Source organism: Corvus cornix, chromosome 13 (genome assembly GCF_000738735.6).
Source record: "Corvus cornix cornix isolate S_Up_H32 chromosome 13, ASM73873v5, whole genome shotgun sequence".
NCBI lineage: Eukaryota > Metazoa > Chordata > Aves > Passeriformes > Corvidae > Corvus > Corvus cornix.
The window spans coordinates 3673829-3693004 of record NC_046343.1 but is presented as its reverse complement, the minus strand read 5'-3'; the positions used below and the strand labels follow the sequence as shown (position 1 = coordinate 3693004).

The 19176-nt window shown below is 68.5% G+C and overlaps 2 protein-coding genes across 4 annotated transcripts; one reads left to right on the top strand and one right to left on the bottom strand.

Annotated features, from left to right (window-relative positions):
• Window positions 1-2246: 2246 nt before the first annotated feature.
• DBN1 (drebrin 1) lies at window positions 2247-13440 on the top strand. Its single transcript, XM_039559714.1, is given in 16 exon segments — window positions 2247-2431; window positions 6568-6623; window positions 6724-6836; window positions 7021-7095; window positions 7172-7318; window positions 7480-7557; window positions 7652-7803; window positions 7947-8010; window positions 8135-8194; window positions 8352-8466; window positions 9615-9752; window positions 10713-10844; window positions 11871-11996; window positions 11999-12441; window positions 12518-12620; window positions 12704-13440. Coding segments are annotated over 16 exon segments (1959 nt in total). The 5' UTR covers window positions 2247-2345; the 3' UTR covers window positions 12775-13440.
• A 90-nt stretch (window positions 13441-13530) lies between these two features.
• PRR7 (proline rich 7, synaptic) lies at window positions 13531-18345 on the bottom strand. Of its 3 annotated transcripts, none has more exons than XM_039559717.1 (2): window positions 18015-18345; window positions 13531-14513 (listed from the first exon to the last, which is right to left on the bottom strand). In XM_039559717.1, exon 2 carries the CDS (start codon window positions 14441-14443, stop codon window positions 13787-13789), a length of 657 nt encoding a protein of 218 aa, XP_039415651.1. In that variant the 5' UTR covers window positions 14444-14513; window positions 18015-18345; the 3' UTR covers window positions 13531-13786. The 3 variants fall into 3 exon arrangements, with proteins under 3 accessions (XP_039415651.1, XP_039415649.1, XP_039415650.1); XM_039559715.1 differs by lacking the exon at window positions 18015-18345 and having other exon boundaries at window positions 13531-14202; window positions 14305-14876; XM_039559716.1 differs by lacking the exon at window positions 18015-18345 and having other exon boundaries at window positions 13531-14175; window positions 14305-14876.
• Window positions 18346-19176: the final 831 nt, after the last annotated feature.

The window sequence follows — 19176 nt, the reverse complement described above, 5'->3', positions numbered from 1 at the left end:
CCTCCGGCTGGAACGGGCTCGAGGGCAGTGGGTGTGGGGAAGTGGGTGTTCTCCTCCCTCTCCACTGTGACAGCTGGAACGGTCATTAATAATTGCAGCTCTTACCGTGATGAGCAATTGCAAGGAAAATTGTCTTGCTCATCTACTGGAAGGTTCTGCCGGGGGCAGGAGCTGGCTGTGGGAAGCCAAATGCCTCCTGGCATCAGCCAGATCTGGGCTGCGGTGCCACATCTTCTCACTGCCAGTTCCAGGAGTGCAAAAGCCCATCAAAGATGGGGCGAGGAAAGTCGAGTGATAAAGACAGGCTGGAGCTGGGCCAGACGCTCAGGCTGGGGGGCATGTGAGCAATGGGATGGTCACACTGGGGAGCAGCAGGACACCGGTGCAACAAGGGACAGAAAGAGCTGGTGCCTGCCTGGCAGGGCCGGCAGGAGCAGGGCTGTGGTGAGTGCCCGCGTGTGAGTCCCAGCTGTGCAGCCAAGGTCAGGAGAAGCACAGGGGAAGGTGAGGTGCCTGCCAGGCGGCTCGGACAGACAGCAACCCGTGAGTGAAGGGCAGGAAGGGGGCAGGGGCAGGCAGTCGTGCGGGACGGAGCCTGCTGGGGTAGCAGGGTCTGGGAACAGGTTCTGCCAGCTCAGCCCTGGGGTGCCCAGCGGTGGAGCAGGGCCAGGGCCGAGCCAGGGTCCTACAGCCAACCTGCCTCTGCCCCGGGAAGAGCCAAGCATCCCCTGGTGCCACTGCACTCGTGGGGGGCTTAGCTTCGTCTGGTTGGTTCCCTGTTGCCTCCGGGCCCTCCTGATGACACCTCTACCACCCAAGGTGCCTCAGCGCTGTGCCAAGGGCATCTCTTGCCCGCCAGCTCTGCGCACCATGTGAGGAGCTTGTGCACAGGCAGCGGAAGGAGGGTCTCGGGTGGGCTGCGGAGGTGGAGCCTGGGGAGGGGCTGCAGCCTCGCTGCTCCGAGAACAAAGCCTGGCGGCGGCAGGCTCGGAGCTCCCACCACGTCCCTGAGCAGGGTCCCACCACATCCACCCCCAAAGCCATCCGAGCCGCTTGTGGGGCGCCTGCCCCGGCCCCAGCCCCCGCGCTGGCCCCGGCAGCTGCTCCACAGCTGCTCCCAAACTCTCACAGCCTCTTAGGGCGGCTCCGGCTCTGGTCTCGCTCGGAAATGCTGGTGCAAGGAGGGCGTGGGGGGAGCGGGCGGCACAGCCAGGGCCCGCGGCACTCTGTCCCATGTCCCTCTGGGGTCATCCATGGGCTGCTCTGAAGGGCTTGAGACGGGTCACTCCAGCAACATCCCCAACCTGCAGGGATCAGGCCCTGTGCGCTCCCCACTGCTGCTCTGGCACAGAGACCCCTGCTCCGCGGTGCTGGTCCAGGCTGGGGGCAGTCCCGGGGATGGGGAATCGCTGCCTGCCCTGGCAGGAGCATTAGGACCCGGCTGGGAATCCCTGCAGAGCCCTGCGCGGGTCAGTACAAAAGCAACTGTGGGTTCACACAGAGGCAAAACCTCCTGGAAAAGGTGCTGCCGAACACAGCCTGGCAGGGTTCTGAGGGGACCGGGGGCTTGGGAGCGGTGGGGATGGAGGGGCAGACAGGCAACAAAGGGGCTCCCAAAAAGGTTGTGTCCACTGACCCCTTGTGCAGCAGCGAGAGCATGGCTGGGTGTGCAGGGCAGAGCCTACGGTGCCGTGTCCTTGGAGAGGAAACCTCGGGCACGGGGGCTCGGTGTAGGGCAGCTGAGGGCACAGGAAGCTCGGTGTGCCACGTCCCCTGGGTGTTGAGGACGTGCGGCAGCGGAGAGTCTGGGGATGGAGAGGACCACCCAGCACGAGAGGTCTCCAGAGTGCAGGTTCCCAGGAGGGGCAGCACAGGATACGGGGTCCCCAGGGCGGAGGAGAGCCCGGGATGCGAAATCACCCGGGGTGCAGGTTCCCAGGAGGAGCTGAGCTGAGGTTCAGTGTCCCTGGAGCGGGGGATGGCCCGGGGCGCGGTGTCGCGGGGGCAGAGCAGAGCCGAGGCTGCGGGATCCCGGGGGCGAGCGGTGTGCGGGGGCAGCCCGGGGCGGGGGCGATGCTGCCCGCACCCCCGGGGTCCCAGCTCGGGGCCGGGAGCGCGGCCGGCGGGGTGCCCTGGGGGCGCCCCGGGGGCGCGGCGGGGGCGGGGGCCAGGCGGGGGGGGCGGAGGGGAGGGGAGGGGGGCCGCCGTTCGCGGCGCTAGGACCGGGCGCGGCGGCGGGCGGAGCCTCCCCGCCGCTCGCCCCTCCGCCCGGCCGCTGCGGCAGTGTCTCGGAGGCGGGCAGGCGGCCGGTCCCTCCGGTCCCCCGGCAGCATCCCGGCCCCGCCATGGCTGGCGTCGGCTTCGCGGCGCACCGCCTGGAGCTGCTCGCCTCCTACCAGGACGTGATCGGCGAGGACAGCCCCACCGACTGGTGAGCGCGCCCGCCGCCGCCGCCGCCCCTTTGTCCCCGCCGCCGCCGCCGCCGCCCTTTGTGCACGGAGCCGCCCGGTAACACCGGCCGCGCCCCGCGCTGCGCCCCCCGCCGTCCCCGGGAGCCCCGGCACACAAAGGCGGGCGGGGCGGCGGGGGGTGTGCCCGGCTCGCCGCCCCCGGTGCCCGCACCTGCCCGCCGCCGCCGCACCGGGCCGGGGCGCGGTCCCCGCTTTGTCTGCGCCGGGCCGGCACGTGCGAGCGCCGGGACCCGTCGGCCCCGGGAGTCCCCGGCACGGCCCGGCCCGACCCCCTGCCGGGCGGCGAGAGCGGGGAAAGGGGGATTCGCGCACGGCGGGGAGGGCCCCGTGGGGCTCCCCGGTGCTGGGCCCGGCACCGGTTCCTCGCCATTGTTTGGAGCAGGAGCCGCGGGCAGGGGCGCCCGGGGACGGGGGATGGGGAGGGGATCGGGGCGCCCCCAGCCCGGCCCCGCTCCCGACCGGTCCCGCTCCCGACCGGCCCCACCGGTATCCCGGCAGCGGGCGGTCCCGCTGCCCGGCGGAGCGAGGCCTGAGGCCGCGGGGGCACCGAGCATCCCCCGCTGGTCCCGCTACCCTCGGCTTTCCCCAGGCTCCTGGGCTGCCACATCCCTGGGTATCGCTGGGGGGTCGTGGTGCGTCGGCCCGGGATTGCCCCTCCGGGCTGGAATTGCTGCTGAGTCGGGGAGTGGCTCTCTCCAGTGAGACCCCGGCTGCTCGCCGTGCCCGCACCCCGCTCTCGGGGCCAGCTGGATCCAGGCCCGCTGCAGGGAGCATCACCCACCGCCAGCCCACCCGCATCTCCCACCCCACCCGGGTGCCGGGAGACTGGCTGGGGCCATCTGCCTCGGGATCCCCTCCTTGCCCCCCAGGATGCCTGTGGCGTGCGGGGTGGGAATGCTGCCGGCACGCTGGGGTGCATCTCGCTGGGCAGAGCCGGGGCGCTGGACAGTGTGGGGTGCTGGGTGCAAGCTGTGCATGATGCTTTTGGTGGGGGGCGGAGGTGGAGGCTACTGTGCCCACCAGCCAGGGGCACCCACCACCCCTCCGGGGTACACCCACCACGCATCCGGGGGCTCCCACCTCCCATCTGGGCTGCACAGCCAGGCAGACGCCGATCTCTAACCAGGTCCCTGCTCTCAGGACTGTGCTGTGCGGGCCTGGGCAGGTCCAGGTCCCCGCCAGCCCCCAGGGGTCTCCGGAGGGCCCCGCAGTCCCGCTGTCAGCCCAAGGGCGCTGTGGGCAAGCGCCGTGTGTGTTGCCGGCCAGGCGGCAGCTGTCAGCCCTGGGTACATCTCGCTTCCCGGCATCCGCTGCAAAGGAGCCGTCCCTGCCAAAGCTGCTGAGAGCAGCAGAATCGGTTCCCGGGAAGGCGAGTGCCGGTGGCGGCTCCCCCCACCACACACACCTCCAACGCGGATCCCGGCCAGGCAGTGATCCCCTGCCATCCCCATCCGTGGGGCTGAGCTTGCTCTATCGTCCCCAGCCACTCCATCCCTTTGTCACCAGGGTGCCTGGCACTCAGTGCTGTGGGAGCAGCATCCCCTCTGCAGGGCCCGCTGCCGGGCTGCGGGATTGAGGGGTGATGCTGGTGGGGCTGCAGCGGGCGAGGTGATGGGGACAGTCCCACGGGGAGGAGGGCCCAGCCTGGCTGAGCCAGGGAGCTGCCTGGGAGGACATTGTGCCAGAGCCTGGTCCTGGGCCGGTACTGGGGAATGCCACGCTCTTGCCCGGCCGGGATCCCTCTGTTCAGTCTGGGATTCCCCCTGCTCCAGCCCGGTCCTGGAGGGTCCGAGCATCCCCTCCCCCTGCCCGGCCCCGCGAAGGCTGCTGGGGCCCATTACTCGATCGGAAAGGAATTTGGTGCTGCTTTCTGAGCACGCCGACTCCCTGGAGCTCCCAGCCACATTGGAAACACATGTGCCGGGGCTAGGGCGGGAGGCTGGGGCAATGTGACCCCTCCCTGGCCATGGCATGGGGGGTGGGCTGCTGCGGGAGCCGCGTTCTGGCACCCAGGGATGCTGCTCTGCCTGCTCCGGTGAGCAGTGGGGCCATGCGAGAGCAGCGGGGCTGCGGTCTCTTTGGTGAGGTGCTGAGGGATCCTCAGTGGAGCCCCTCGGCTGCAGGGAGCCCCCCCGGGCTGCAGAGGGCACCTCCACCCACAGGTGACCCACATACCTGGAGCCCAGGGGTGCGAAAGGGCTGTATGTGCTGGTGGAGGGATTAAAGCCCATGGAAGGGGGGTAAGCAATGCATGATGCTGACAGAACCTGCTGTAACACAGCTGCTCCCCACTGCTGGGGGTCGTGGTGATGCTGTTGGGCTGTGGGTCCCTGGGGGCACCCCTGGGGATGCTACTGGCCCCAGCATGGCCCCCTTGTCCCCTGGACTGGAAACCTTCATCCTGGCGTGGAATCAGGCTGTGCTGCTGAGCTGTGTCCACAGCAAGCCTCATCTGCCCTGGGAGCAACCCTGGGTGCAGGCAGCAGCCTTGTGCCCAGATACCACCCAGCACGGCAGGGTTCTGAGGAAGAAAAGCAGGCAGTGGGTGCCCCCAGCATCCACAGGGCTCCCCAGGCAGTGATGCTGTGGCTCTGCCCTACTTCTTTTCTCCTGTCTGCTGCCAGCTGCATCCCACCCTGCCAGCTTCCAACCCGCGGCCCTGGGCTCCCCCAAACTGCTGCCGTCCTCCCCCATTCCTGGGGGATCAGGGGCTGCATTTGCCACCCTTCCCCATCACAGGCATCTCAGACGGCACTTTGCAGCTGTTCCAGGCCTGGAAGCTGGCGCCGGCTGGGGCGGCCGATTAGCGGGATCGGGATGTGTGGATTAAAGTCAATCTTGTTGGTGCAATTATCTGCGGCTCCCTGCCAGGGGCTTGGGGGGCGGTGGGGGCTGGAGGCAGAGGGAGGCCCTCTCCCTCTTAGGCACCTGCCTGCCTTCCCCCTGCTTTTTAGCTCCAGCCATGGCCCTGTTTTGGGGATGGCTCTGCCCATAGGGACCTTCAGTTCCTGTTCCCCGGGCTGGGGATTGAAGCTGCAGCCTTGAGCGAGGACGGCTCTGCCTGGCACAGCGGGGATTTTGGGGCTCTGAGAAGCGCCGTGCGGGCACCACCAGCCGAAATGCTGATCGGCAGAGCCGCCCCACCCGCGGCGGTGCAGGGATGTGGGGGATCCAGCACGGGCGGCCCCGGCTTTCCGGGTGCAGCGCGTGACGGTGGCGGGCAGGTTTGGGTGCCTGCCAGGCCCCGCAGGTCCCTGCTGCCTGCCTGCCTCCCCCGCTCCCCTCCACTAATCACCTCGTCATCGGGGCGAGCTGCATCCCAGCTGGGATGGGGGGGTTGCCATGGTGAAGGAGGATGCTGGTTGCCTAGCGACATCCATCCCTTCGCCCACCCGCCCTGGACCAATTTGGCATGCGTGGTCCCCTCTCCATCGCTGGCTGTGTGCCTCTGGGGAGGTGCTGGCTGGTGGGGGTCCCCGCGGAGCCCCCAGAGGGGCTGGCCAGGGCACGGTGGGAGCGACAGGGGGTTTCCCATCAGCTGGGAATGGTTTCCAAGGAACAGTCTCCATGACGGCCCCATCACATTCTGGCGGCTCATTGATTTGCTGCTGCTGGTGCTCCGGCGTCCTCCCCCAGCCTGGTGCCTGCTGGGCTGGTGGCTCACGCAGCCAGGCACGTGAGTGGACCCGGGTCCTCACTGGGGCACAGGGTTGTCCCCAAACCTGGTCAGTAGCTGGCAGGGTTGTGAGGGGACAGGGATGGGTGAGCAAGTCGCTGTGAGACTGCGGTGGCTTGCAGCACAGCAGTCAGTGGGTCCCTGTACCAAGTGACTGTTCTGTCCCCAGACTTGGGACCCTTCCCCATAGCTGCCACCAAGGGCTGGGGAATAGGCCCTGCCCCACATCCTGTCTGCCTTGCCTGGCAGCCTGGCCCTTGGTGCTGTTGATGGACAAGGGGTTTGGGTGGCTGTGTGCTAGTTTGGGGACACCAAGCTGGACCCTTGGACATGCCCTGACCTCACTGTAAGCAGGATGGGGAGGTGGGGGGGCTGCCTCACACTCCTCCTGACTTTGGCTCACCCATGCTGTCTCCCCAGGGCCCTCTACACATACGAGGATGGCTCCGATGACCTGAAGCTGGCAGCGTCGGGAGGTAAGGTCCTCTGTCCCCTCCGCCAGCTCGGCTGTGCTGGTGTTTTCCCTGTCACCCGTTCCTGGTGCTGGGTGGACGTGGGCTGACGGTGCTGTGCCAGGTGGAGGTTTGCTGGAGCTCTCTGGCCACTTTGAGATTCAGAAGGTGATGTATGGCTTCTGCAGCGTCAAGGACCCCCAGGCTGTGCTCCCCAAATATGTCCTCGTCAACTGGGTGAGTGTGGGGGGCCATGCTGAGGGGGCCTGTGCCATGCCCATGGGGATATGGATGGGTGTGAGGGAGCTGGCAGTGGCCAGGGGGGTGTGGGTGCCCCACAGTCCTGCTGCTCCATTGTGGTCGGTGGGGTGGAGGTCACCCTGCTGCCCCTCTCAGCTCAGTCCCTCCCTGGCCGCCACAGGTGGGTGAGGACGTGCCGGATGCCCGCAAATGCGCCTGTGCCAGCCACGTAGCCAAGATTGCCGAGTTCTTCCAGGTGGGTGACGCTGGGGAGGAGGAACATATTGCCAGGGCACTGATCCTGAACCCTGATGGCTGCTTGCACCCCCCAGGGTGTCGATGTCATCGTCAATGCCAGCAGCGTGGAGGACATTGACCCAGGGGCCATCGGGCAGCGACTCTCCAATGGGCTGGCCCGTGTCTCCAGCCCAGTGCTGCACCGCCTGCGGCTGCGCGAGGACGAGAACGCCGAGCCTGTGGTAATGTCCCCATGGCAGCGATGGCGATGGTGGCGGGACTGGGGCGTTCCTCCCGCCCGGGGCTCCTGCCTGCCGCAGCCCCTCACCCCGTGTGCTGCTTACTGTTACCCCCCCTCGCTGATCCCAGCCCCTCCATCCCCCCTACCTCTCCTCCGTCCCAGGGCACCACTTACCAGAAAACCGATGCCACCGTGGAGATGAAGCGGCTCAACCGGGAGCAGTTCTGGGAACAGGCAAAGGTGGGATATGAGTGGGGGCAGCCAGTAGTCCCCAGGAAGCGGGGTGAGCCGCTGGCCAGCTGATGGGCAGCCCCTCATTCATCCCCCCCACCAGAAAGAGGAGGAATTGCGTAAGGAGGAAGAGCGGAAAAAGGCCCTGGATGCCCGGCTGCGGTTCGAGCAAGAGCGGATGGAGCAGGAGCGGCTGGAGCAGGAGGAGCGGGAGCGGCGCTACCGGGAGCGCGAGGAGCAGATCGAGGAGCACAGGCACGGCTGGGGTCGGGTGGGACGTGGGTACGGGATAGCTGCACACGTGGTGTGAGGGGCTGGGTGGGCACATGGCAGGGTGGGGTTGGGGCAGGGACTGGCAGGATCCGATGCCCAGCGCCTCTCCTGTTCCCCCGTCACAGGAGGAAGCAGCAGAGCATGGAGGCGGAGGAGGCCCGGCAGCGCTTGAAGGAGCAGTCCATCTTTGTAAGTGCCGTGGCAGGACTGGGGCCAGGATCGGAGTCAGGGCTGCCACTGGCATTACCCCCAGGGAAGGGCTTTCCCCAGCTGGGTGCCTGGGGCTGGGAGGTGATGCTGTCTCTCTTCCCAGGGGGACCAGCAAGAGGAGGATGACAGGCAGCAGTTCAGGAAATCGGAGTCGGAGGTGGAGGTGAGTGTGGTGATGGCCGTGCCCAGTGCTGGTCCTCACTCCCCATCCAGCAGTGCCCACATTTAGATGGGAATGCAGCTGCTGTGGGATGCATGGAGGGTGGTCCCACAGTCCCACGCCACTGGGACGGTGGGGCTCAGCCTCCCCATCCCCACAGGAGGCTGCTGCCATCATCGCTCAGCGGCCTGACAACCCCCGGGACTTCTTCAAGCAGCAGGAGCGGGTGGCATCAGGCAGCAGCGATGCTGTCTCACCAGGCAGCCACAGGACAGGTGAGGGGCTGTGGGCACACGGGTGGGCACTGAGAGGCCAGGGCACAGGTGAGTGCAGTGTCACAGCTCAACAGGTCACAGTGGGATATGGAAAGACCAGGGATGCAATGTGGGGAGGGGGTGTCCCCTCTGCCATCACTGGCGCTGTGGTTCTGGGTGCCAAGGGTATGAGGATGGCAGGGGACCTCCTGCTCTGCTGTGCCACCATCACCGCCACCATCACCGCCACTGCCACCGCACCTCATGTGGCCCTGCAGCTGGGGCAGTGTCTCAGGGGCTGGATATTGGGGTGTCTTCAGCAAAATGGGACTCATCCTGCTCCCTGCTGGGTGTTGTCTGCTCACCCATCATGGCACTGTGCGTGCAGCCAGGTTGGCAGCATGGTCGGTGTGCAGGGGTGGGCAACGGTGGAAGTCCAGGGATGGCTTGGGAACGCATCCCATGGTGACAGCTAAAAGGGGCAGGAGAGAGTAGGGCAGATGTGGGGCCCTTAGCGTGCTGCCAGCTGGCAAGGAGTGCCGCATGGAGAAGCTGGGCTGCCCCACAGTCTGGGGTCCAGTGCTGGGACTCTTTTTGTGGACCTTGGGAAGGGCTGTCTGTCCTTGAGGGTGCCTCCAGCCATGGGGCCGTGTCATGGTGCTGTGCCATGGGGCTGTGCCGTGGGGCTGTGCTGGGAGGGAGCCTGTGATGTGTGTTCGTGTGTGGTGTGCCATGGGTCGTGCCATGGGCTGTGCCGTGGGGACGTGCTGTGGGGCTGTGCCGTTGGTGCTGTGCCTCGGGGCAGAGCTATGGGGTTGTGCCGTGGGTCGTGCTGTGGGCTGTGTGTTCTGGCCATGCCGTGGGTTGTGCCGTGGATTCACGCTGTGGGGCTGTGCTGTGGCTGAGCAGATAGTTGGTTCCACAGCCATGTCCTGGCCTCTCTCCCCACCTGGCCAGGCAAGTGCTGCCTCACATCCTTCTGTCCTGCTGCCTTTCCATCCTCTTGTCCTGCCATTCTCCCACCATGCTGCCTTCCACCCTGCTGTGCTCCCATCCCGGTGCCCTGGTGCTCCAGCCCCGCCACGACTGCGCTGAGCAGGGACTGACCCATCTCTTTGCTCTCTCTCTCTCTCCGTCCGTCCGTCCGTCTGTCTGTCTTTCTCTCACAGGTCGTCTGCACTGTCCTTTCATAAAGACAGCTGACAGTGGGCCGCCTTCTTCCTCCTCCTCCTCCTCCTCCCCCCCACGGACCCCCTTCCCCTATATCTCCTGCCACCGCACTCCAAATCTCTCCTCTTTCTTCCCATGTAGGTAGCTGGGAGCTCCCGGGCGCGCAGCTCCGGGGTCGAGCCGCGGGCAGCTGCCCCACAGCCCACCCGGCCCCACGGCACACCGGACCGGCAGCGGAGGCAGCGCGGGCACCCCGAGGGGGACAGGCACCCTGAGGGGACGGGCATGGGCACCCAGGCGGGGACCATGCCCCTGCTGGGGCTGGCCCCATGCTGGTCCCTGTGCCCTTGGGGAGGGGGCATCGGGCAGGCTGTGCCCATGGGTCAGATGGGGACAGGGCAGAGCTGTGCCTGGGGAGGTGATGGTCCACGCTGGGATGGAATAGACTGTGCCCATGGGGTAGAGTGGGCACAGGGCAGGCTCTGCCCATGGGGCAGCAGTGGATAGGACAGCTGTGCCCTGGATGTGCCCATGGGGCAGGGCTGGGCAGTGTGGAAATGGCTGTGCCCAGGACCACGTGCCAATGGGGCAGAAGGGAAAGGGACATCTCTGCCCTGGACCATGCAGGTCTGTGCCCATGGGGCAGCGTCAGGCAGTGTGGAAAAGGCTGTGCCCAGGATCATGTGGGGCTGTGCCAATGGGCCAGGTGGTTCCAGGGGCCTTGTAGGGCTGTGCCCTCACAGGCACAGGTGACAGGGCACAGAGCTGTGCCCACAAAGGCTGTGCCAGGGCACAGCTAAGTGATGCGTGGGCAGAGCCAGTGTGCACCACAGCAGGTATGGGACTGCCTGTCCCCGTGCCTGGCACATGTGGGGGCTGAGACTCGTGGGGGCGGTGGGGACACCTGGAGGGGACATGGTGGTTGCTGCACCTCCGCCCCACCACCCAGGAGGGGACGACGTGGTGGCGGGTACACAGTGATGCGCACTTGGCAGCTCACGGCTGGGTGGGAGTGGGGCAGGAGCAGCTCTGGGGTGCTGGTTCCCCCCCTCAATGTGGGCAGCCCCCCCACGCGTCCCCATCTCCCTTGTCTGCAGGCAGCCAGTCAGACGCCTTCCGCAAGGCCTCGGCAGCGGGCTGCAGTCCCTGCGAGTCCAGCCCGGCCGCCACGCCGCTGGGCGAACCGGGCACCCGCGCGCCCGCTGACCAGACGCTGGCAACGCCCAAAGGTGGGCGCAGGGCTGGAGCTGCCTCCCCCTGCCTGGGGCTGCCGGGTGCATCCCCACTGCAGCCCCCTCGACTCTGCTGTAGCCCCGCCAGCTGCGCTTGCATGGCTCAGTGCATCCATGCTGTCCCGTCCGCATCCCTTGGCATATCCCCCGTCTCTGCTGTGTCCCACAGCGCATCCCTGCTGCAGCCCCCTGGGCTCTGCTGCAGCCCCCCAGCTGCCCTTGCATGGCTCAGTGCATCCATGCTGTCCCGTCTGCATCCCTTGGCACCTCCCTACGATCTCTGCTGTGTCCCCCAGCACATCCCCGCCGTACCTGCTGCTCCGTGCCGCTGCATCCCCGCCGTCTCTGCTGCATCCCCCAGTGCAGCCCCGCCGGCATTGCTGCATCCCTACCACCTCCAGTGCATTTTCTAACGCCAGTGCATCCCTGCTGTCTGTGCTGCACCCAACGCCATGCATCCCCCCATCTCCAGTGCATTCCCCCTGCTCTGTACGTGCCGGCCATCCCTGCTGCATCCCCCAGTGCAGCCCTGCTGTCTCTGCTGGCTCCCCCAGTGGGATGCTGCCCTATCTGCACCGTCCTGCCGTATGTCCTTTCCAGGGCTGCTGTATCGCTCTGTGCATTCCCTCTGCCCCACTGCATCCCCAGGGCACCCCAGCCAGCTCTGCTGCTGTCACCACGTGTCCCTGCTGTGTCCCCACTGGCCCCTTGGCATCCTCTGGTGCATTCCAGCTTTCCCTTCTGCATCTTCTCAGGGCATCCTTCCCGTTCCCTCCACAGCCCTTTGTGCCTCCCAGCCACTCCCCAGGGGATCACCTTGCCCCTCCCCGTGTCCCCTCACTCCCCAGTGCATGCCACAATCCCCTCCCTGCCCAGCCACCCCCACCCATCCCTGCAGCATCCCCCATACTGTGCCCACTCCAAAGGACTCCAAATTCCCCTGAGCTGCATCCCGGTCCCCGGGTGACCCCCAGCCCTGGACGAGGGTGTCTGTCCCCACTGATTGCTGTCCCCTCCTTGCAGAGTCCCCCAGCCCCAGCGCGCAGGAGCCCGGGCCAGCCACGCCCGAGCAGCACTGGCCCTTCCCAGGGCCCGAGGACAAGGCCATCGAGCCCCCCGGGGACGAGCCCAGCCCCAGGCCACAGTGGACAGCGGGGGTGATGCTCTGGGGGACCTGGGGGACCTGGTGACCCTGGAGCCCACCGAGGCCTCCCTGCCACCCGTGGCTGACGAGCCCCAAGCTGGGGAAGCCCCCAGACCCGAGAGCCTCATCGACCTGTGGCAGAGCGACGGGGTGACTCCCCCAGCTGCCTGGCCCCTGCCTGCTGCCCCTGTCCCCGAGACCCCTCCGGCTGTGCTGCCCGAGGAGGGGGCCCTGCTGAGCCTGGACGAGCTGCCTGAGCCCCCCGCCACCTTCTGCGACGCGGAGCAGGAGGATGAGGAGGAGGAGGAGGCAGCTGGTGAGGGGGACCCCCAGTCCCAGGATCTGGGCTGCCAGCACACGCCTGAGGAAGACACCCCAGGCCGAGAGACGCCCCCCATCACTAATGGGGAGATGGCCCCCAAGGATGGGACACCGGGTCGTGGGGAGCAGGTGAGCATCACTGTGGGGAGAGGTCAGGGGGTGATGGGTGGCTGGGGGGGTCCTGACAACGTGCCCCCACCCCCAGGCCAGCGAGGGCTACTTCAGCCAGTCCCAGGAGGAGGAGGTGCCCCCCGCCGAGGAGCTGTCGGCCAAAGCCCCCCAGCCCGTCTTCTACAACAAGCCCCCAGGTGAGTGAGGACAGTGAGGAGGGGGAGTCTGTCCCTCTCTGGGGCACCCCAAAGCCATCCTGACCCCTCTCCCTGTCCTCCAGAGATCGATATCACGTGCTGGGACGCAGACCCTCTGCCCGAGGAGGAGGAGAGCTTTGGGGGGGCCCTGTAAGCCCAGGCCCCGCTGCCGGCACAGGCAGCCCGCCCCGGCCGGCGCGGGGCACAAGGGGGCTGCAGCTGGGGGCCGGGCCCCCCCTCACCCCTCTGGGGCCCCGCAGGATGAGGCCTCCAGGTGGCGGCCGCCCCGCTGCAACCCCGCCCCGGGGCACCTTTTACAGCCCCCCCTTCTCCTCCTCTTTTTTAAGTTGTCGGTAGGAGCCGTGTCAGCCCCCAGCCCTCCCTTAGCAGCCCCCCCCCGATACCCCAGCGCCCCATCTGGGGGGGACGACACACGCTCGCATCCCCTGCCCGGCTGTGGGACAGGGTCCTCGTTCTCTTCGTGCCCCCCCCCCCGGGAGCCCCCCCAGTACTTTGCACGAGTTCAAAAAAAAAGAGAAAAAAAGGAAATAATAATAATAATAAATGAATATGGCAATAAAGTGACCCAACCGAGGCGAGGCTGCGGCCAGCGGCGTCCCCCCCCCAAACCCCGGCAGGGAGCTGGTGTGGGGGCTTTTACCCCTTCCCCACTCCTTCTTTGCTGGGAGCCCCGTCCTCCCCTGCTTGGCCCCTGCTTGGCCCCTCTCCCCCCATTCCCCCCGGAAACTTTTTGGAAAGCACAAGTTCTGTACCGGCGGTGTGCTCATGTCTGTTAATAAATAAAGCGTCTCCCACGGGGGCTGCAGCCTGCTGGGGCGGCAGGGAGGGCTGGGAATGGGGGGCTACGGCTGCCTTGGGGAGGAGGGGGAGGTTCCACCATGCCAGCCCGCCAGGAGGCAAACCCGAGCCACAAACTTTAATTCTCAAACTGTAACAAACAAAAAATTTAAGAAACAGAGCAGAGTCCGGGTCCCCAGCGCCCCCGGCCATGGGGGGGCCGGCGGGGGCCAGACGGGGAACCAGCCCCTTCCGCGCCGGCGGCGATGGCCCGCGCCGGGGCGGGTGTCCCTGGGGTGACACGAGCAACCGAAACCCCCCCACCCCCCAGGTGCATGGCAAGGTCCGGGCGTCCCCCGTGGCCGCCGTTAGACAGCGGTAGTCCTGCCGAAGAGGGGCATGGAGACCGGGAGGTGCCAGGGTCCCGTCTCGTAGGTGTCCCTGCTGCTGAGCTCCGAGTCCGTCCAGCTGGGAAACATGCGTGGGGAGCACTCCTGCTGCAGGTAGAGGTCCGGGCAGGCAGGGCCGGGGCTGGCTGAGCGGGGCAGGTGCAGCGCTGAACCGTAGCTGGCATCCAGGAAAAGGGGTTTGTAGCTGGGAGGCTGCTCCTGCTTCTCCAGCCGCTCATGGCTCAGGAAAGGGGCATTGATTTTGCGGTAGAGCCCCCGCGTGTCCATCAGCACCTCGCTGTACGGCGGGGGGGGCTCCGCCATCAGCAGCGCCTCCTCGTAGCACGGTGGCTTTGACAGGTCCGACTCTGCAAGGCAAAGCCCCCCCCGGACCCCTGCTGCCGTCAGCGCTGCGCCCCGGCTCTCACGTCGTATCCCCCCCAAACCAGGAGGAGGCACGTGCTCCAGGGATGCGAGAGCCCCTCCCTGCTCCTTACCGTGCCGGCAGCTCCAGGGCCGGGGGGGTGGGATGTGGTGGGGGTGATGATGGTGATGGTGGGGCTCGAGGCGGAGGCGGTGGGGAATGGCGATGCCGGGGGGGCTGCCCCCGTAACCCTCGTAGTGCAGTGGCTCCATCTCCAGTGCGCGCAGGCTCTGCTCCCGCAGCCGCTCCTCCTGCTGCCGCTTCACCCGCCGCCGCAGGTAGCTGCAGAAGCAGCACAGCAGCACGATGAGGCCCCAGATGAGCCAGAAGCCCGCGAAGCAGGTGAGGAAGGTGTAGGTGCCCTGGGACATCACCATCTTGGCGGCCGGCCCCGGGGGTAGGCCCCCGCCTCTCCCCTGCCCTCGGGATGGGGGACGGGATGCTCAGGGCGGCGGCAGGGTCAGGGAGGACCCGATGCTGTCAGGGCCGCCGAGGGCATCTCCCCGGGCCGTGCCCGGCGCCGTCTCCTCTGGCCCGCGGGCGCGCCTGCCGTCAGGGGTCCGTCCTCGCCATGGAGCTGGGGGGGGCTGGAGCGGGTGGGTCAGGCCTGGGTGCGCCGGGCGGGCGGTGGGGCGGGGGGCCGGTGGGGCGGGCGGCGGGGGACGGGGCTGCCGGGGTCCCGCTGCCCATCGCTGGGGGGGGGACCGCCGGGGTGGGGGCCCTGCAACGAGACAGACGCGAGCGTGAGCGACACGGAAACGTGGATGCCCTGTTCCCATGGTGACTCGCTCCACATGCGCCGCAGCGCCCGCAGCCAGGGGGAACCGTGCCTGGCACCCCATGCACCCCCCACCATCACCCCCATGGATGCAAACCTGCACAGCCCCCCCTAGAATCGCCCACAGCGCTACTGGGCACCCTGGGGTGGGAGACAGATGCTGTGGTCCCACAGCATCATCTTCAAGATCATGGGGTGCCCAGTGGGATCCCCTTCTTCTGCCCACCCAGTGCACCCTAAATCGGTTGCTGAGCCCAGGCAGCTCATCCCTGTGCTCCACACAGGGGGGTGACCCGGGGAGAAGGAGAGACGAGCAGAAGTGCCGGCTGCCTGTGGCACGTGGCGCTCGCAGGAGCACGTGCACCGCAGCCATTGCCGGCCTCGCAGCCACCGGGGATGGTGGCACCCCAACACAGCAATGCAGGGCCAGGGGTGGTGGTGGGGATGGGAACCATCATCTTTGCCCTGTAGGCAAGCTGACAGCTCGGTCATATCCAGCCAAGCATCAAATGTACACGGTGTGTGCCAGGGGCAGTCTGCTCCTCAGTGAGCAGCGAGGAGCACCCATGGGTGCTCGCAGGCAGGCATGTAAGCACCCGTCAGGATTCTCATTATGGTGGTGTGGGAGAAAACGGGCTCGGCAGCAGGGAGGAGAGTGAGCTAGAGCGACGGCAGCCGAGGGCTGGGTGACCACTGTGACACCATCCTCCCTCGGAGAAGGGCGAAGGCGCGCGGGGTGCTCCGTCACCCTGCGGTGCAGGGCCTCGCTGCTGGCAAGGGACCACGGCAGGGCCACCGGGTGCTGAGGGTGCCGGCGGGGCCGGAGGGCCGAGCCCGGCGGAAGGAAGAAGCGATGGGGAAGGAAGGAACCGGGGGCCCTGACCACGCTCCGGCGGGCAGCGGGGGCTGCTCCATCACGCAGACAAACGCGTGGGCTGAGGCAGCGCCGGGATGTGGGTCTTTGGGGAGGGAGTGCCCTGGCTGGGGCCAGCTCGGCTCGGGCAGCGCTCGCCACCTCGGCTGCAACAGGCTCCGCGCCGGCAGCCTGGGCATCCCCGGGGAGGAGAGGCACCGTGCGGCAAGGGCCGTGGGTCGAGCCCCGGGATGACGGCCGGGGGAACACCGGGAAGCGGTGCAGGGCGGGCTGGCGGCTCCGCGGACCGGGGGCGTTCGCAGCTGGGGCGTCCGGGGGGAGCGGGGCTGCCGGGGACGTGCGGGCTGGGGGAGGAGCGGGGCCGGGCTGGAGACACTCACGCCGGGCGGAGAGCGGAGCGGCCGCCGAGCCGGGCCCCGCCGGTAGCCCCGGGCTGCCCCGCTGCCCCCGGCCGCGGCCTGGGCCCCGCTGCCCGCGTCGCATCCCTGCCCGGCGCCTCCGCGGGGAGGGTGACACCCCGGCGGGGAACCTCCCCGCTCCCCGTGCCGGGCGCGGCACCCCTTCCTCCTCCTCCTCCTCCTCCTCCTCCTCCTCCTCCTCCTCCTCCTCCTCCTCCTCCTCCTCCTCCCCCGGGGCGCGCGCCCGCCGGGGCCGGACCGGAGATGCGCGCCCCGGTACGCGCCGCGCGCCCCCCGCCGCGGCCCCCGGTGGCGGCGGCCCCGCGCGCTCCCGCCCCGGCCCCGCTGCCCCCGCACCGCGCAACAGGCGGAGGCGCCGCGCCCGCTCCCTCCGCGGCTCCCGTTACCGGCGGCGGCGGCGCACGTGGCTCAGGCGGCGGGCGGCGGCTCCATAGGGCGGCGGGGGAGGGGGGCCCGGTGCGCGCCCGGTGCGCGGCGCCGCCGCCGCCTCCCGGCGCTGCCTTTGTCTCCGGTGAGCGCTCCCGCGCCGCCGCCGCGCACCGCCCCGCCCGCCCGGACTCCCGCCCCGCCGCTCCGCCCCGCCCTCGGCTCGGGGAGGGATCCGCGGGCCCCCCGCACCCCCCGCCCCGGGACCCGCCGCCGCGCGGGGGCTACCGGCTGGGGCACCGGTATTGCCACGGGAATTCCCCCTGCCCCTGGGGAGCGGCGGCGGAATGCCGGTGGCGAGAGGGCCGGGGCATCCCCGGGGGTGGCCGCGGGAGCCCCACGGGGTGGGAGCTGGGGATCCCCGGGTAGCGGCTCCCGGTCCGGGTGGAGTGGTGCCACAGGCTCCCACCGTCGGTAGCCCTTCGCTCGCCCTGGAGGTACCCTGGGGGTGCTGCCACCCGTTCCCCCAATGCCATCCCCAGCCTCCTGAAGGAGTGACAACTACGTGCTCCCGGGGGTGATGGCAGCACAGGGACACAGGCAGGGAGGGCACCCCAGCCGCTGGCAAGACCTTAACAGCCCCTGCCACAGCCCACCTGGCCACTGCAGTGGGACACGTGGCTCTGCAGGGCAGGGGTACCAGCCTGGCCCCCCAGTGCAGCGAGGGACCGAAATGTCACCGGCTGTCCTGGGGTCACCCCGCTCCCTTGGGTGCCATACCCCAAGCAGACCCCTCGCCAGCCTGGTCTGGGCAGTTGTCCCTGAGCTAGAGCTCCCCCAGCCATTTGCCATCGCGGGTTGTCACCAGCTCTTCTCTGCTGTAACTGAGGCGGGTGGTCGTGGCTCCCAAGGGAGACCCCTGTGGCTCCTTGGGACTACACCAAGCTTGGGGTCAAGAGTCCCCGCTGTCCCTTCTCTGCTTCCTGGGGCTGTGCCAGGAGCGGGCCAGCGCCGTTTCGGGGTGGAGCCGTGCCAGATGCGGGTGGGTGACGGGGTGTGGGTGCCCCACACAGGCCATGACCCCGCCGCCGTTTCCTCCCCGTGGGCAGGGTGGCAGGCGCCCGCTGCGGCTGCACACACGGCGCATTGTTCTGCCGCGGCCCGGCCGGAAGGACTTCCTCCATCCCGGCCAGGGGATGACCTGGGGAATCCGGGGGCTGGCAGCCCACTCCCACCACAGCCGGGCATAGTGGCTCCGGTGTCCGGCCAAGCCCCACCACCTCGCTCGCAGCAGGGCCGCAGTGGCCGTGTGTCCCCCGGCCCCCTTGGTTCTGGCCCCGACTCACCTTGCTGGAATTCGCCTCCTGCGATCCGACCTCACAGCGCGGCCACGGCAGCCGGGCACTGCCGGCTCGGTGCTTGCGGGGGTGCCCCAGCAGCACCCAGGGCGGGCAGGGGGCTGCGGCCATGCGGGGGGGCCAGGGTGCTCCCTTGAGGCATGGGGAAGGCAGGGACGGGAGGCACGGTCGGGCCCACGGGCATCGTCAGGTCAGGGCAAGGGCGGGGCGAAGGGAGCCAGGCCTCCGGCCCCGCCAGCGCCGGGGGCCGGGAGCTGCCTTCCCCTTCCCCTTCTCCCCACGGCGGCGGGGGGAGGCAGGCGGGGGAGCGCTCCCCGAGCCACATGGTGGGTTGGAGGAGGAGCCGTTGCCCAGGCAACAGCTGAGAGCATCCTTCACCCCTGAAAATGGTGTGCGGAGCTGCTGCCACAGCCCCACAGCCCGGGGCACTGGTCAGGACCCCCACAGCTCGCCTGTGTCTGTAGGGTCCAGATCCACCCATTTCGGCTCTGGACATACAGCAGCATCCCCTCACCTGCACGCTGCTACCCCCCCAGCAAGGGCAGGGATGGGCAGGAGATAACCCCCAAATGCTGGGGCACCACTGGGCAGGTGGGAACAGGCAGAGCCACTTCCCTGCCCTGCTCAGGGCTGGCCACGGCTCTGTTCACCCCCCGGCCCTATCCCAGAACATGTGACAGACACACGAACACGCTGGTGACCCCAGGACCTTGGTGCCAGGGTACCATGCCCCAGGCAGTGCCAGGAGGGCAGCACACACATCCTGACTGATGCGTTTGGAACAGCAATCCCCAGGCAGTCCCCATCCCCCTGCCTGCCTTCCTTCCTTCCACGGCTGCAGAAAATTCCTGGATTTTACCCCAAGATGCCCCCTCTGAGTGTGAGAACTCCTCCTCGGCTCGCTCCCATAGCAACTGTTCCCTAGCTACCCGGCCGCACTTGCTATTCTCATCCCAGTGCAGCTGCGTGTGGCCCCCCCGCGCTGCGCACGAGGCTGTCACCGCTGCCGCCAGCCCCGGACCCCAAACCCACCCTGCATCCCCGCCCAGGCTGCCCCCCTTTGACTGCTTCACCCTTGGTGACCGTCGTGACCCTCACCCTGTGTCACCCTGCAGGGTCTCCCCTGGGAGGGGCTGTTCCTTGCGCTAAG